The 15914-nt window shown below is 43.9% G+C and overlaps 1 protein-coding gene across 1 annotated transcript in view; it reads right to left on the bottom strand.

The window, feature by feature from the left end:
• The window catches only part of mapk8ip1a (mitogen-activated protein kinase 8 interacting protein 1a), a 34746-nt gene extending 22286 nt beyond the window's left edge, over positions 1-12460 (bottom strand). The window contains exons 1-3 of the mRNA XM_072663897.1: positions 12321-12460; positions 9145-9256; positions 5111-5422 (exon numbers count right to left, since the gene is read on the bottom strand). Of these exons, the coding sequence (XP_072519998.1) occupies positions 5111-5422; positions 9145-9256; positions 12321-12391 (495 nt within the window). The 5' untranslated portion in view covers positions 12392-12460. The remainder of the gene's footprint in view (positions 1-5110; positions 5423-9144; positions 9257-12320) is intronic.
• Between the last annotated feature and the right edge of the window lie 3454 nt (positions 12461-15914).

The following is a 15914-nucleotide window of genomic DNA, read 5'->3' on the forward strand; positions in this document are numbered from 1 at the left end:
CAGTGAGCACTTTTACAGTGCAAATGGCTAAACACATCACTCTCCGCTGGCACCACGACTCAGGTTACTTGCCCCAAAATTTTACTTGCCAAATGTTCAGATCTAAACAACGAGACTTCTGGGAGTCATTACTCACACAGTCACAATCCCATCCCCTTCCAGCTGAGCGACAGCGCGCGGGTTCGAGAGGATGGGGTGGTCATTTAGGGGATTAAAATGAGTCGCATATCAATCAGTTCGCACTCAGCTCAGCTTGAGCTCTGCTTTCACTGAAAAGTTCTACTTTTTTCTGAAAGCAGATTTTCTGAGCAGAGGTTTAACTGTGTTAAATATAGACCTGGACCACAAACGAGAGCAGAAATGGTCCCTGAGTGAACAGGAGGAATTACGGTGCAGCAGTGCAGCAGTTTCTCATCATTTTGCGGGGAAAAAAAACCCAAAACTTTATAATCAGCCATAACATTAAAAAAAATGAAGTGAATAACATTGATCTGGTTCCATTGTTCTCCTGTCAAGGGGTGGATGTATTAGGCAGCGAGTGAACAGTCAGGTTTCGAGGGTGATGTAAATAGGCTAGGCCTTTGGCAGGAACCCAGCTGTGAAGGCTAGACGACTGGGTCAGAACATCTCATCTCATCTCATCTCACCTCAAAACATCACACTTGTGGGGTGTTCCCTCCCGGTATGCAGTGGGCAGTACCTACCAAAAGTGCTCCAAGGAAGGACAATCTGTGAACATGGCAACAGGGTCATGGGTGCACAAGGCCCACTGATGCTCATAGAGGTCCCACCTCACTTCCCAACTTCCAGGACTTGCTAAAGGATCTGCTACTGATGTTAGTCTTAGTGCCAGACACCACAGCAGGACACCTTCAGAGGTATTGTGAAGTGTGACGGCACGAGGGGGACCTACAGAATCTTGGGCTGATTTGTTACTGGGCTAAACCAATCAGATATCTGTAGAGTCAAGACATTTTAGCCCATAAATAATCAATGAATTTGATCCTGGAGTGAAGGCACAGAGCTGGAGAGCTTCTGAGCCCTGCAGTGCTGGGCCTCGCTGGGGCGATTACCTAAATCATAGTATATCACTCCACCAAAGGAGTGACAGCAGTCTCTTTACTCAGAACACAGTGCATTACCAGCGAGAGAAGATGAGAATGCCTGCAGCCATCTCGTCTTTAAAGAGTTCAGCATTACCTGCAGCTGGGTTTGATGTGCATCGACCTGTGCTTCACTTTACACTCCTTTCTAGACCAGGTTCACCAGTTTTCAGCATTCTGAATAATCACCCTATGGCTTATCGATCAGTAAGTATATATACATTCACATCTATAGCATTTAGCATTTTGACTTACAGGGTTACTCGTATTACAGAGGTGGGCCAGTGTAGTGTTAGGAGTCTTGCCCAAGCGCAGCATAGTCACCCAGACTGGGAATCGAACCCCAGTCTTCCACGTGGTGTTATCTGTTGCGCCACACCAACCACATATGGGCTAAGTAATGGCTTAAGGAGTGGATCAAATGGCTAGACAGGTCCTGTGGGGTGTTTTTTGTTATGCAGTGGTCAGTACCTACCAAAAATGCTCCAAGGAAGGACAACCAATCATGGGCGTCATGGGCGCCCAGAGCTCATCGATGCTCATGGAGGCCCTGCCCACCTCACAACTTACAACTTACAGGACTAAAGAAAACTGCTGCTAATGTTAGTATTGGTGCGAGATACCACAGCAGGATACCTTCAGAGGTCTTGCCTGCGGCAAAGCTGTTTTGGTGGTACAATAGATGGGGCCTACATATATTAAGCAGGTGGTTTTAATGTTATGGCTGATTGATGTGTACTTTTCTAAGTAAAGTAGTCAGTACCAGTAAACATGGCAACAGGGTCAAGGGTGCCCAATGCTCACTGATGCTCATGGAGGCCTCACCCAGCTCTCAAACTAACTGACGTTAGTCTTGGGGCCAGATACCACAGCAGGACAGGAGGTCTTGTGGAGTCAGAGCTGGGCCTCAAAGGGTGAGAGCTGTTTTGGCGGCACGAGGGGGACCTACACAATATTAGGCAGGTGGTTTTAATGTTAGTGCCAACATTTGAGCCAGCAAGGTTTCAGGCCTTTTCTAAGTACAGGAACATGTATTAAAAGCCTTGTCTATGGTAACGTACTGTACAATACCGGCACAGATACAAATACAGGCCAGCTTGGAAAAAGCTGGAGTACCCCTTTAAGGCTTTTCCTGAAGCTGTGTATCCTGGGTTTCCGAACAGAGGCATGTTTGACCAAACAGGGGCCTCCATTTTGGCCTACTGCCTCCCATTACAGAAGAAGTAAGTCAGCACATTGAAGCTCTAGAGGCTGAGCTTGGTAATGAGCTCAGTCCCCTCTGATCATAAACACTCGAAAAAGTGGAGAAGAAATTGCATTAGATCACTCAAGACTATTAGCCTTCAGTCTGAAGCAGGTGGGCAATTGTCTACAGCTACTACAAGGTGCAATCCCAGGGCTTTTATATTGGCGTGTTCCAGATTTTCACTGCTGTGGTCCCAAGCAAAACCCCCACTGCTAAATCAACAGCTATTGTGTTAGACTGGTCTCTAGTGTACGCCATGCAGTCGTGCTCTGGAGGTGTTAATCTATCACTGGCGGTTTGGCTGAGAGGCAGGTGCGGCAGAAAATGATATTAGCAGCATAAAAACATTTACCAAGGTGAGTAAATGTCTACAAGGCCAGTCAACCATCAGCTGATGCAACACAAGCTAGTATATCCGTTATCTTCCGGAAGGCCAGTGTGTGCTGGAATCTGGGTGAGTAATGAACGCTGGAATGAGGAGATAGATGGAATAATCTGTTCAAATATATTTGGACGGGTGTGTATGTGTATCTATCTATCTATCTATCTATCTATCAATATGTCTATCTATCTATCTATCTATCTATCTATCTATCAATATGTCTATCTATCTATCTATCTATCTATCTATCTATCTGTCTAACTCCCAGGACAAAATCCTAGTCACCTCTTGTTTTTAAGGTGGTAGGAACTTCAGGCTCCTGCAGATGGCGCTGCACAAGGATGATCGGGCTATAAATACTTGCAGGGTGTGTGATGGGATTGATAGATTGAGAAGAGGTGGAGCAGTGCAGTGAGGGTCTGTTGGATGTGTGTCTCAATGGGTCTCAAAGCAGATACAGCTCATGATTGGCTAAAAGGAGTGACTGTATTTGGACGTGGCTAAAGTGACCATAGTGTGAAGGAAGCAGCTGAATCTGCAGGTGTATGGAAGCTTACGGTCATACGGGTCTACCAGCAGTGCTACCGGACAGGGACAGTCGCTGAGTTTCGCGGCTTGTGAGTGAAAATGCTGTTCCCTGTGGAGGGTTCTTTCAGAGGTTTTTGAAGAGCCTGAAGCAATTCTTGCCTAGGAGTCATGAAACACGATGGTAGCCCAGGTCCGGCTACCATCAGCTCTGTATTATTACGTTTAGCTATATAATATCTACTGTCTACCAACGACAAAAGTCATGCATTTAAAATCTAGGGACCAACATGAACATGATGCCATGTGTTTGTTGTCAGTCTTTATATTAGAACATCATTATATTATTATTATGGATTATGGTCATACTATAAATATGCATAGTGTATAACAATGTACTTTTACTATATAAATATATGTACTGGTCACAGCCTTTATGAAAGTAAAGTATATATACTGACATGGGTTTGGCCAAATTACTGTAACTGATCAAATATAAAACACAATATTTCAGTAAATCTATAGAAGAAGAACCAAGCGTTTTCAGCTAAACATGCTGAGCTCAGGGGAACTGTGGAGGTTGGGATAAGATCACGAAGACCAAGAACACAGTTCTCAGAGAGAACTGCTCAAGAGCTCAAATGCTGGTAAGAAAGGCAAAGACCCCTAAGGCCAAGAACATGAGGGAGTAACTATGCATTAAAAACTACGCAAAATCTTGTGCATTTCTTAATTTCTTAATTAAAAAAACAATGTATCATTCATTATATAACATTACTGCCATGCAAAAACCTTGCCAGTTTACAGGAGAAGGAAAATCCTTCTTAACTTTCAATGGAAGTCAATGTAAAAATATTTTTACATTTCTGAACATTTCTATTGGTCCTTTTTTAATAAAACTCAGATATGGTGTAAAGAACAACTGCCAGACTGACATTATGTCAAAAAGTGAAAAATTCTGTTGTAAAAAGAGCCATCTCACGTCTAACAAACGTTCCTCATCCCTAAACGAGGTGACCTGTAAACATCTCTGTCAGCTGCACAGTGACCAGGCTTTTGAGCGGAGATCCCCCCTCTCAGCCCCTGCTAACTGTCCCCCTAACTGCTCCACTCTGTCGCTGTTCGACCCCTGCAGGTCACGGATTCCGATCATCTCTTCCTGTCTGATCCCATTACATGCAAAGGAGGAGGAGGGGGGAGGAGGACTGTGATTCATAGCAGGTGGGCTGCAGGGAGCGCACCGGCCACATCATCGGCTAGCATCACATTGCTTCGACCGGGAATCTGAGGAGCTTCTGCTAAACATCCCTACAGAATCGGCTCCATTCCAGCACATCGGTGATGATCAGGATTTGAAGTGTGTGTAAAAATAGGCCAGAAGGGAAGTCTCAGGTTTAACCCCTTAAACCCCAGGATTATTCTACACTTCTTACGCTTGAGGCTTATTATACAGTTATTACTATGGCATTAGCATGTGAGGGTCGTCTATGTGAGTGAGGGATTGTAGTGTGGACCTGTCGACAGATCCTCGGGGTTTAAAGGGATACGAGCACACAGAAATGATTGTGATGATGATGAAGAAGATGATGATGAAGAGGAGGAGGAAGATTTAGGGTGTGCACACATAAGGCTGTGGAACAGAAGCTTGTGGGTTGAGCACAGTTGGCTGCTGAAAACTGAAAGCACTGCCTTGTCCTCTCCACACATCCTGTCAGTCAGCATAAGGATACTCATCACCACCCACTACACACACCCACACACACACACACACACACACACACACACACACTCAATCCCAAGCTTCTTACAAACCCACAGCACCAAAACACCAGCTGTCACCGTCTTCCAGCTCACCTGAGTCCTTGGCACCTGCGGGAACAGATTCAGGGTGGTGGGTCTTTTGGGCCGGTACGTATCCATGGCGACGAGGGCTGGGGGCTCCAGGTCCCTCAGCGGTGGCTCTGCGGCAGGCCGCCCTGCTGCCCGCTCTCCCTCTGTGCGCTCATCGATGAGCAGCAGCAGCCTCTCCCTCTCTTCCTCCTCTTCTTCCTGGGTCCCTCCCTCTGCATCTATCAGGTCCAGCTGGAGCATCTCGGCCTGCAGCTCCACCGCCCCCCTCCGACCGACCCAATCCGCGCAGTCATTGGCTGCCTCGGTCATGTGACCCTGGGAGAGAGCACAGAAGCAGCCGGCAGAGAAGCGGTTAGGAGGGGGCTGCAGACAGCCACGGCAGCAGCCAATCAGGGCTCAGGGATGACATCACCCTGTGACTCCCTGCCTCAGTGGCTGCTGTTGGGAAAAGCTAATTCAGTCCCAGAGAACAATGAGCTCCAGATAAACACCAACAACAGGTACAATCACAAAATCACAATAAAAAAACAGATCAAAGTAAGTCAATAAAAACATAAAAGCAGGTAATACTAATAAGTATAAAAAACAAGGAGGAAAATAACAATAATGATGATTATTATAAAAGACTGCTCTGGGCAGAAAGGCACTTAAAATAAAATGAATAAAAAATAAAAAAATACTATAAAAAATATCTATAAAAAGTAAAAATACAACAAAAATATCCAACATAATATTAATAATATTTAAAAGTAACACTGTCCTGTGTCACAAAGCTACAATAAAATACAAGACTAATGAAAAATGCAAAAGTAAAATTATATAATAATTAATAAAAAATATATTTATTAAATGTATAAATATAATTATATCATTTATTATATAATATTACTACTACTACTTCTGCTATTGTTATAATTACTATGACTACTACTAATAATAATCTCAAAATATTTTTCTGGACATCAAGTCAATAAATAATTATGAAGACAAACAATCAATTAACAGTTAAACATATAATTAAGCAACAATAATATATATATATGTATATATATATATAATAAAATGTTAACACAATACTAATATATAACATTACTGCTCATTGCCTAATAATTGTGATATAAGAATAATTAAATAATTATATCATAATAAAACAATAAAAATACTACTACCCCTTGCTGAAACTACTACTACGTCTAATAGTAGTGATCACCAATTACTGCATGATGGCATGATTAAAATTATATAAAAATATATACAATAAATAAATGAAATAAATACATAAATTAATTAATAAAATAATTATTATTAATAAATAATATTATATATGGATTATGGATTATTTTATTAATAAATTTATTGAAATATTAATTTCTAATTATTAATTAATATTAATACAATTAATAAAAATATGGAACAGAAAAAAGGTTGAATATTGCTCCTTCAAAATGCATTGCTGCTTTATTTATAATAATTCATATTTTTCAGAAAGGAAATATTATGTTATAAAAGTTAATATTGATATTTGTGTAATTTGTAATTTCCAGTTACACTGCAGACACTGTGTGTGCGTGTGCGTGTGTGTGTGTGTGTGTGTGTGTGTGTGTGTGTGCGCACTCTCTGACAGACTGAGGCTTCTCAGATGTGCCTGGCTCCTCTCTCCACTCCCTGCATTAATGTCTGTGATTAAGCTGATAACTGACTTTGGCTTTCTGTGAAAACGCTGCATCTGCTGCTGCCTCCTCCACTTCTCCACCTCTCAGAGCCTCGACTGAGGCCACTAGCCGAGCAGCCCGGCCCAGCATTCATTCAGAGAGGAAGCTGGAAGTGAGCGAGAGCTGCTGAAAGAAAGAATAAGACGCTTTTGACCCAGAAAACTATTTCCCCCACAGGGGCCGAGTGTAGATGGAGCTTCTGCTCGATGAAAGAGTTTTTCTTGGAGTCTGACTGTCGTGAACCAGCATGTGATGCCGTGGCTCATCCAGCAGTTGCTAAATAGATGGTTTGGAAGGCCTGGCGGCTCTGTGCCACGTTTGTGGTTGAGGTGTGATGGTTGTGGAAGCGTGTTTTGAGAGAGGATGATTCATGCAGGCTGGATGGGTGGGATTACAGCAGCAGTGGCAGACTGGAGGCTGGAGACAAACGTCCCTTCATGTGAAGCTCTGACATATTTGGGTTGTGGACTGCATGAATATACAGCAAATACATAAATGATGAAGCAGGTCTGTTTTGCTGCCTTTTTATTAATAGAAGAATCTGTCACTGGCCTTGTTTAACGTGCCCTCTTACACTCAGCCCCCTTGAAGAAATACTTGACGTCATCTTAGGGGATGTTCTATGACTGTATCAGTTGGGGCGAGAGCCTGAGTAAGCATAACATTTCTTGCCCCGAAATCCTAGCCACGTTGTTAATACGCCATATTTGCTACAATAACACTCCATTTGCTGCCCCCCTCCTGGTCAGCTCAAGCTGCTTAGGCTGGTTAAGCTCTTGACCAGCATGGGGTATGATTTTCTTTGAGTTTGATGGTTTAGCTGGTCTACAAGAAAGACCAACCTGGCCAAGCTAAACAACCAGTTTGACCAACATGGGCAACCAACAAGAACAAGCTGCCCAGCCTACAAGCTCACATGGGGCTCACATGAGTGGATGGCGCTCCATCCAGTACTTCTGGGATAAGTTGGTGGGGTGGTGATCATCATCATCCATCATCCTGACCTCACTAACGCTCTTGTTGCTGAATGCAGTCAAATACTCACAGCAATGCTCCTACAAAATCTAGTAGAAGGCCTTCTTCCCTGGACAGTAGAGATAGTTACTCCAACAAAAGGAGGAGCAGCTCTTTTTAAGACTCTTGAAACATTGCTTTGAGATTCTGGTCCATACGAATTATCTCTCGTTCGACCACCACTTCCCAAAGATGTTCTCCTGGATTCAGACCTTGTGATATTCCGGGATTTACAGTCGATCGCTCTCATTCACTGTGCTTCAGTTCCGTTCAGCGTCTTGCAGCTCTGCGAGAAAAGCGGTCGAGCTGTGCTCGCTGCTACCTCCCTGAAATGAGGGTGAAATGTCTGAAAACACTACAGCTCCATTGTGAGAGCTGTGAGCAACAGTAAATGGGCCCTGCAACTTATCCAGAACACAGGTTCTAGCCATGTCACTCCTCCACTGCTGCGTTCTCTTTTCACTGTAGCTTCCTGTAACTCTGGCCTACAAAGCCAAGACTGGACCAGCCAGCCCCTTCGTACTTGATGGCGATGGTCAAATGCCGATCTGCACCGAGAGCCCTTCCAGCTTCAAGTACGGCTCGGCTCGACCCGCCATCCTTTAAGATCCACGGAAGACGAGCGTCCAGACTTTTTACTGTCCTGCACCGAAGTGGTGAAACGAACTTCCCCTGGGTGTCCGAACAGCAGAGTCCAACACTTGCTGTCCTCAAACCCAGACTGAAGACCCTCCTCTTCTGAGAGGACTTGGGTGAATAGCAGAGTGGTCTCCTTACTGACTTTTGTTTAGTAGAGTCTAAGATTAGAGGATCTTTAAATTTTTAGTCTATTCAAACTAGCTGAGGTTTTTCTTGGGTAAATAGCAAAGCACCTTTGTAAGTCGCTCTGGAGAAGAGCATCTGCTAAAGGCCTTAAATGTAATGTAGAAGATGTAGAAGAAATGGGAAGAATGCCTGAATATCTTCAGATAAACAGAATCCACTGAGCAGAAAGCTGATGAGATTCAAGGTTGTATGTGCCAAGTTAGGTTAGGCAAGTAGTATGTATGGCATTCAGCCAACATCAGGGGATCTAGAGAAAGGGAACAGATGCTTTCTGACCTAGATACTCAGGCTGAGTGGCTACGCTCAGCTGTCACCTGACAGGATATGTATTTCATCCCTGTATTTTATCTAATTGTGTTTTCCACTGATGTGCGGACAGGGTCTATTATTGTAAAGACGGTAGGCCTACGTTAATATTCAGCACCTAGCGCTAGTCTGTGAACCCTTTACTCTGTACTGTTGTGTACTGTAGTTTGTGGTTCTTACCGGTATATCGTAGTCACTGTGGCTCAGACTGCCTCCATTCTCATCTGTAATCTCTGTCACCTCCGACAGGTCATCATCTTCATACTCATCCAGGCTCATATCATGAGTTAGCCTACATAATACATGAATAAATATACAAATATTAATGAATTCATGTGCTACATCTTCAGAAGTAAGGGGGAATGGGGTTGCTTGGCACAGGGACTGTAAATGCAATGTTCATGAGCACCCTTGTAACCAACATTCATTCATTTTGTCAGCTCTGGACATTTCAGACAGTCATTTCCATACAACATTTACACCCCCTGCCTAATATTGGGTAGGTCCTCTTTGTGAAGCCACAACAGATCTGAGTTTTCAAAGCTTGGGCTCCACAAGACTTCTGAAGGTGTCCTGTGGTATCTGGCACCAAGACCAATGTTAAGATCCTTTAAGGCCTATAAGTTATAAGGTGGGGCGACATGAGCATCAATGCCTTGAGCCCATGATCCTATCACTAGTTCACTGGTTGTCCCTCGCTGGTGCACTTTCGGTAGGTACTCACCACGGCATACTGGGAACCTGCCTGATGTTTCTAAGATGTTCTAAAGTGTCTTAGGTTCTTATGCTTGCCCATTTGTCCTGCTTTAACACCTTCACCATCTTCATGAAATGACTGTTCACTTGCTGCCTAATATGTAGAGCCATTAATAATTTATAAAGGGTATCTCTATTTTGACTCAATATAGGACTTATATTCAAGCTTGTGGTAAACAGATGAGTCATTTTTAACACTGAATTGACTCAAATACGCTATTTGATTCACACTGAATGCTTGCATTTGTGGATTATTTCTGGTAGCCCGACTGGGATGCCCACCAGGGTCAGTGATGGGACCAAGAGGGGTTAAACATGAGACCTAGATGAAACGCATGTGAGATTAAGGTCGCCTGTAACCATGAAGCCCAACTGGGTCCCAGTACCAACACATGCACAAACCCACCCATAGCCCATGTTCACCTGGAACCCACCTAGCCCACGTGCCACCCATGTGAGCCCCACATAAGTATTTTGGCTAGCCATGTCCTGAGCTGCCCCTGCTGTCTGCTCAATGCTTTTTGTTCATGGTTGGGTACTGCTGCCTGCCTACCCTCTACTCCAGGCTCTCCCACTGTGTAAACTTGACAAACAAATGCCACAGTCCTCCTAACCTCTTTGTTTTTCCTTCTTCTCTCTTTTTCCAATGTATCGAGATGCCCTGTTTCTGCTGTTCTGTCACAGTGCTGCCCGACCCAGCCTTGCACTACCCACTGTAGATACTGCATAGCTATACACATGACTATTTGACCTGCATGCTCTTTCACATTACCGCTGAGCATGTGTCCTTCCTGCACTCACTTGCATTCTCATAACTCATGGCCTGCTTTCACATTAGCCATAGCTCTTCATGGTCTTACTATTTCTGTCCAGTTGTTTGGTTGTTTGTTGGGCTGACCAGAGAAGGACGGGTTCCCTTTCTTGAGTCATGGTTCTTCTCAAGGTTTCTTCCTCTCGGTCTAAGGTAGTTTTCCCTGCCACTGTTGTCTAACAGTGATTAAAAAGGAAACCCTTCTGGAATTCCTGGGCTTCTGCTGAGTCTCCAGCATTTCTCTGGTGATTATTGCTGCAGTATGAAACCACCCTACACAGCACACACACACACACTTTTTCACACAGCAGCTTGCTGTTTAAACATGATGATCTGAGCTGGACTTCAGCAGAAATGCTCCAAATGGTCAGCTAAAGCAAAGCTCTGCATTTCTACACATTAATTAACTCGGATTTGCTTCTCCACACACAGGAGTGGCCAGTTTAGTTTATTATTGAACTTTAACAAATGTAAAAATATCTGCATCAGGATTTAAGTGTGTGCAGAGCGTTCAAGCGTCCATAATATTAGAAAAAGAATAATACAACAGATCATTAGAGCACATCTGAGTCAAACAGCAAGCCAGGACATTCAACATTACATGACATATTATATATTACAGCCACACCAAATCAGTCGGAAACAGCAACCTCAGCCAAAGTTGCATATTGCAGTATTGCATGACCAAGATAACTGGACCAAAATAGCCATGGCAAAAACTAAAACGCAAGAAGCTGAATCAGAATTTATCCTGGTGTGAGTGTCTGGGGTCCCATATAGGTTCTATAGGCCACCACTCTTCTGCTTATCTTAGCCCATTAAACCCCTCACACACTCTCACACACCCAAGGTCAGGTAAGAGGGGCATGATATTGCACACCATTAAATTGGTGAGTTAGCCTCTAAAACTAACTACAGGACTGCAGACAGTTCCACACATCAATTCTCACTCAAACAAAGCATTGTGCAATTGTTTTCTACATTATTACTCAATATTAATTCATTCAATAAGTCATAATTCAAGTATACAAAGGGAATATCAGTGCGACCATATTCAAATATGTAATATAATGTGTTTAGGTTGCTTTAGCTTGCTTGTTTATGTGTGTTTAACCTGGATGCAAAGTGAAAATGGCCTTTTTTGGGTTAAAGAAGGTACAGAACTGAGCTAAGCTGAACATTGTACTGCACATTTCACAATGTACACACCAGTAGAAATGGTCCAAAATGATGGAAGTAGTGTTTTAACATTAATGATCAGAGGTTAAGGCTTACACGCATCTGGACCCTGCCTCAATCTAAGCCTGGACTTGGCTTTCAAGGTGGAAATTCCATTCACAGAGCCATTTAGATGTAGTCCAGGACTAGACGTAACCTACTAAGCTCCATTTGACATCACACAGTTGACAAAAATGGGTCACTTTGATAAAGAAATGCAAGTTATTTCAATATATATTACATATCACACATTAAAAATCACCCAGCGGTGCCCAAAGTGTGGTACACAAGGAGCAGATAATCTAATAAGAAGCATAAAGGCCATGTTTGGGCCCATATCTCGTAAATGGCAACTTTACAGAAGGAAAAAACCTTTGTAACTTTCACATTGGAAGTAAATGGAAAACGATTTTATTCCAGGTAATTTTGGAGCATTTCTATTGGTCCGTTCATGGTAACATTGGGACACAATGTAAAGATCAACTATCAGATTCATTGGCTGTTAAAAAGCGAAAAACAACAAAGATAGAGATACAATATACTGTAAATGCTGTATGTGTGTGTACAGTACCATTTCTCCCACTGGTCTTCCATCCAGCTGTCTCCATCCTCCCTGGAGTCCATGGCCAGACACAGCACCATCTGCGGGGCAGGGTGGGGTGGCGTAGGACCCGGCGTGGGGAACCACAATTATTACCACGCTCACCTACGTGGTCCTACTCCGTTCCTGGAAGCCTACAGCAGCGAAGAGGGGTTGGCAAGGAAGAGCGTGCCTTCTGTTCCTCTAAACAGCATCATGCTGTAGCCCTGACACTCCCTGTGTACTGTGGGTGAGGGCTGAGTGTGTGTGCGTGTGTGTGTGTGTGTGTGTGTGTGTGTGTGTGTGTCCTTCCCAGGGTCAATTAAAGTCAGCAGCGGATGAAGGAGAAAAGGAGAGAGAGGGAGAGGGAGCGAGAGAGGCGGAGAGCAAGGCAGGGACCTTTTAAAGCTCTGCCACTCCACTGATTGATGGTCTGGATCGATGCGGCTCAAGTTGCCACCTCCAGCACTCGCTCCCGGGCGCCCAGGCCAGCAGCAGAGGGGGAACGGGGCTGCTGGGATCGATGCCATTGATAACGGCCGAAAATAAACAGCTGGCCCCACCCAGACTGTACAACCGCCTCGCCTCGCCCAACACAACCCTCCTATCGGGTTTATGATCACATTCAGCAGGAAGGGGACAAAATAACGGAAACACAAACAATATACTTCAAGTTCTGCAAGGAATCTGTACACAGGACAGATCTAGCAGGAAACTGGAGCATTCTTTAAAGAGAATAGCACTAGATTATGTCTAGGGTTTACAAGGACCTCCGGGTAGCGGTGGGCAATGTGATGATATTTACTATTATTGTGATGAATAATATCCAATATGCATTTCTGAGCTGATTGTGGATATTGAGACTACAGAGCGACCGCATGTTTTTTTTTTTTTTTACAAATACAAAAATATTAGAGCTCTTTAATAGAATTTTATGCAACACTGAAGTAAATAAAAGTGAATATAGTGAGAGTAAAATTATAGTTTTACTTTATTAAAATATCATTTTTATATATTTCCTTTGAAGATCTTCTTGTCATGGTGTGTTAAACTAACCCCACCAGGTGGAGGCTGTACTTTCAAAATGGGGTTTAATTACAGCCAAAAAATAAATAACTGAGTAAATAATATCAAGAAAAATTTGGAAGAAAAAATGAGGGTCCTCACAGAAATAGAGAAATATCAGTCTGTCATCGTTATGGGGATTAAAAAAAAAATAGTCAGCTTGTGTGTTTAAGGTTGTAGTAACTTCAGGCTCCTGCAGATGGCGCTGCACAATGATACTCAGGCTATAAATACCTGCAGGGTGTGTTTAATGGGATTGATAGATTGATAAGAGGTGGAGCAGTGCAGTGAGGGTCTGGTTGGATGTGTGGAAAATGGGTTGCTAAGCAGATACAGTTCATGATTGGCTAAAAGGAGTGGAGCTGAATCTGCAGGTGTATGGAAGCTTACGGTCATACGGGTCTACCAGCAGTGGCAGAAATCAACCCCAGCCTACAGGACATTCTCCTCAGAATCGTGGCTGAAAGACGAAACTGACGGACAGGGACCACCGGGGTGTTTCACGGCATTTGAATTAAGTCTCTTCACTTCCAGGCAAGAACTGCTTCTAGAAGCCAGCGCAGGTTCTTCACCACCAACTTCTGAAGGAACTCTCCTCAGGGAACCGCAGACCATCAACATATTGAGCAGAGCGGCATGCTGGAGGCCTTTGCTCACTTCTGCTTAAGAATGAGGAGAACGTCCTGTAGGCTGGGGTTTATTTCTGCCACTGCTGGTAGACCCGTATGACCGTAAGCTTCCATACACCTGCAGATTCAGCTCCTTCCTTCACACTATGGTCACTTTGGCCACGCCCCAAATGCAGTCACTTCTTTTAGCCAATCATTAACTGCATCTGCTTTGCAACCCATTTTCCACACATCCAACCAGACCCTCACTGCACTGCTCCACCTCTTCTTAATCTATAAACCCAATCACACCCCCACAGGTATTTATAGCCCCCTCATCCTCATGCAGCGCCATCTGCAGGAGCCTGAAGTTACATGCAAGGTGACTAATCTGGAGCTTATTCCATTTTACTTGGCTTTTTTGTATCTGAATGTCCCCAACTGTCACCTTTTATATGTTCAACAACTTAGCTCAGGCAGCCCACTGTTTCCATTATTTCGTCAAGTAGGGGGAAATACACTATAGTCAATAGCCTTTAAGTGGGTGAGGAGTGCATTATGGTCGCAGGGATTTGAGAGCCATTATCAGCTCACTAGAAATCCCACAGACATGACATCCCTGCATGGACAAGCTCTATTGTTCTGGCCTGGAGAAGAGACGTGAGAGAGATGTGGCTGCATAAAGCTGTATAAATGGAGGCCTCGGTTATTTCACACTGCTCTACACTGAGAGTCTTTTTAATATGAAACAGATTTATGACCTCGACTGGACGATAGCCTCGCAAATCAATATCAAACACTTCATATATTATTATTGTATGCAAGAGGGAGAACGGGGCGAGGCAGTGTTTTCTATGAAAAACAAAGACAATGCCGCCCTCTAGAGGCAGAAAAGTGTGTTGCATTTATAATATCTATATTTAACCAGTTCTACGAATGAGCTGTTAATCTAATTCCAGGTAAAGCTGGCTTTGGCCTTGAAACAAGATTCCACAAGACATTGGAAGCATTCCTTTGAGATTTTGGCAATAACTGACTTCAGTGCTTCACACAATTCCTGCAGATTTCTCTTTGGAGCACTGGATTCAGAGCTGTTGACTGGGACGAACCAGTCAGTGTGGCAATGATGGTCATCTATAGTCCTCAAATAGGCTGCGGAATTCAAGCAATGATTGATTGGGATTAAGGGTGTGCCAAGAAAACACTCCCCACAACCTTTTTGCCAGTCTGGACTGTTCACACAAGGCAAGTTAGGTCCATGGATTCATGCTGTTGGTGCCCAATTCTGACCCACCATCTGTGAGCCTACATTCCTCCAGTCTTCCACTCTCCACTGTTGGTTGCAGCCTCAGCTTTCTGTTCTTGGCTGAGAGAAACAGAAGCTGGTGTGGTTTTCTGCTCCTGTAGCTCATCTGCCTTATAAAGATTGCTGGTTCGAATCCCAGTCATGCTGCTAGTCTCAGCACCCGGGGGCCCGGAGAGAGCACAACTGGCCTTGCTCTCTCTCCAGGGTGGGTAGACGGCGTTGCAAAGCTGGCCGGCACTGGCGTCAGCTGGCATTGAGGCAGACGCATAACGCAGAACTGGGTACACAGCACATCGGCAGCAGTTTGGAAAACAAGGTGCAGGCTGGCTGTGCATGTGTCTACTCCCAGTGTCGGGAGAATTGCAGGTGTTTGGGGGAGGATATATACTGGTTGGGTAACTGGGACCCTGAATTGGGGAGAAAACAGGTGCTGCCCTGGACAGGAGAGACGGTTACTCCAACAAAAGCTAGATAAACTTCTTTAATAACTTGAATTTCAGAAGAAACAATGAATCAGCAGGCGTCCAAATACTTTTTTTTTTTAATGATGCGAGAAAGAAAGAGTAAATATGAGAGAGTGCAATAAACGATAACCAGGCAATATAG

The sequence above is a fragment of the Salminus brasiliensis genome, chromosome 19 (assembly GCF_030463535.1).
Source record: "Salminus brasiliensis chromosome 19, fSalBra1.hap2, whole genome shotgun sequence".
NCBI classification, from domain to species: domain Eukaryota; kingdom Metazoa; phylum Chordata; class Actinopteri; order Characiformes; family Bryconidae; genus Salminus; species Salminus brasiliensis.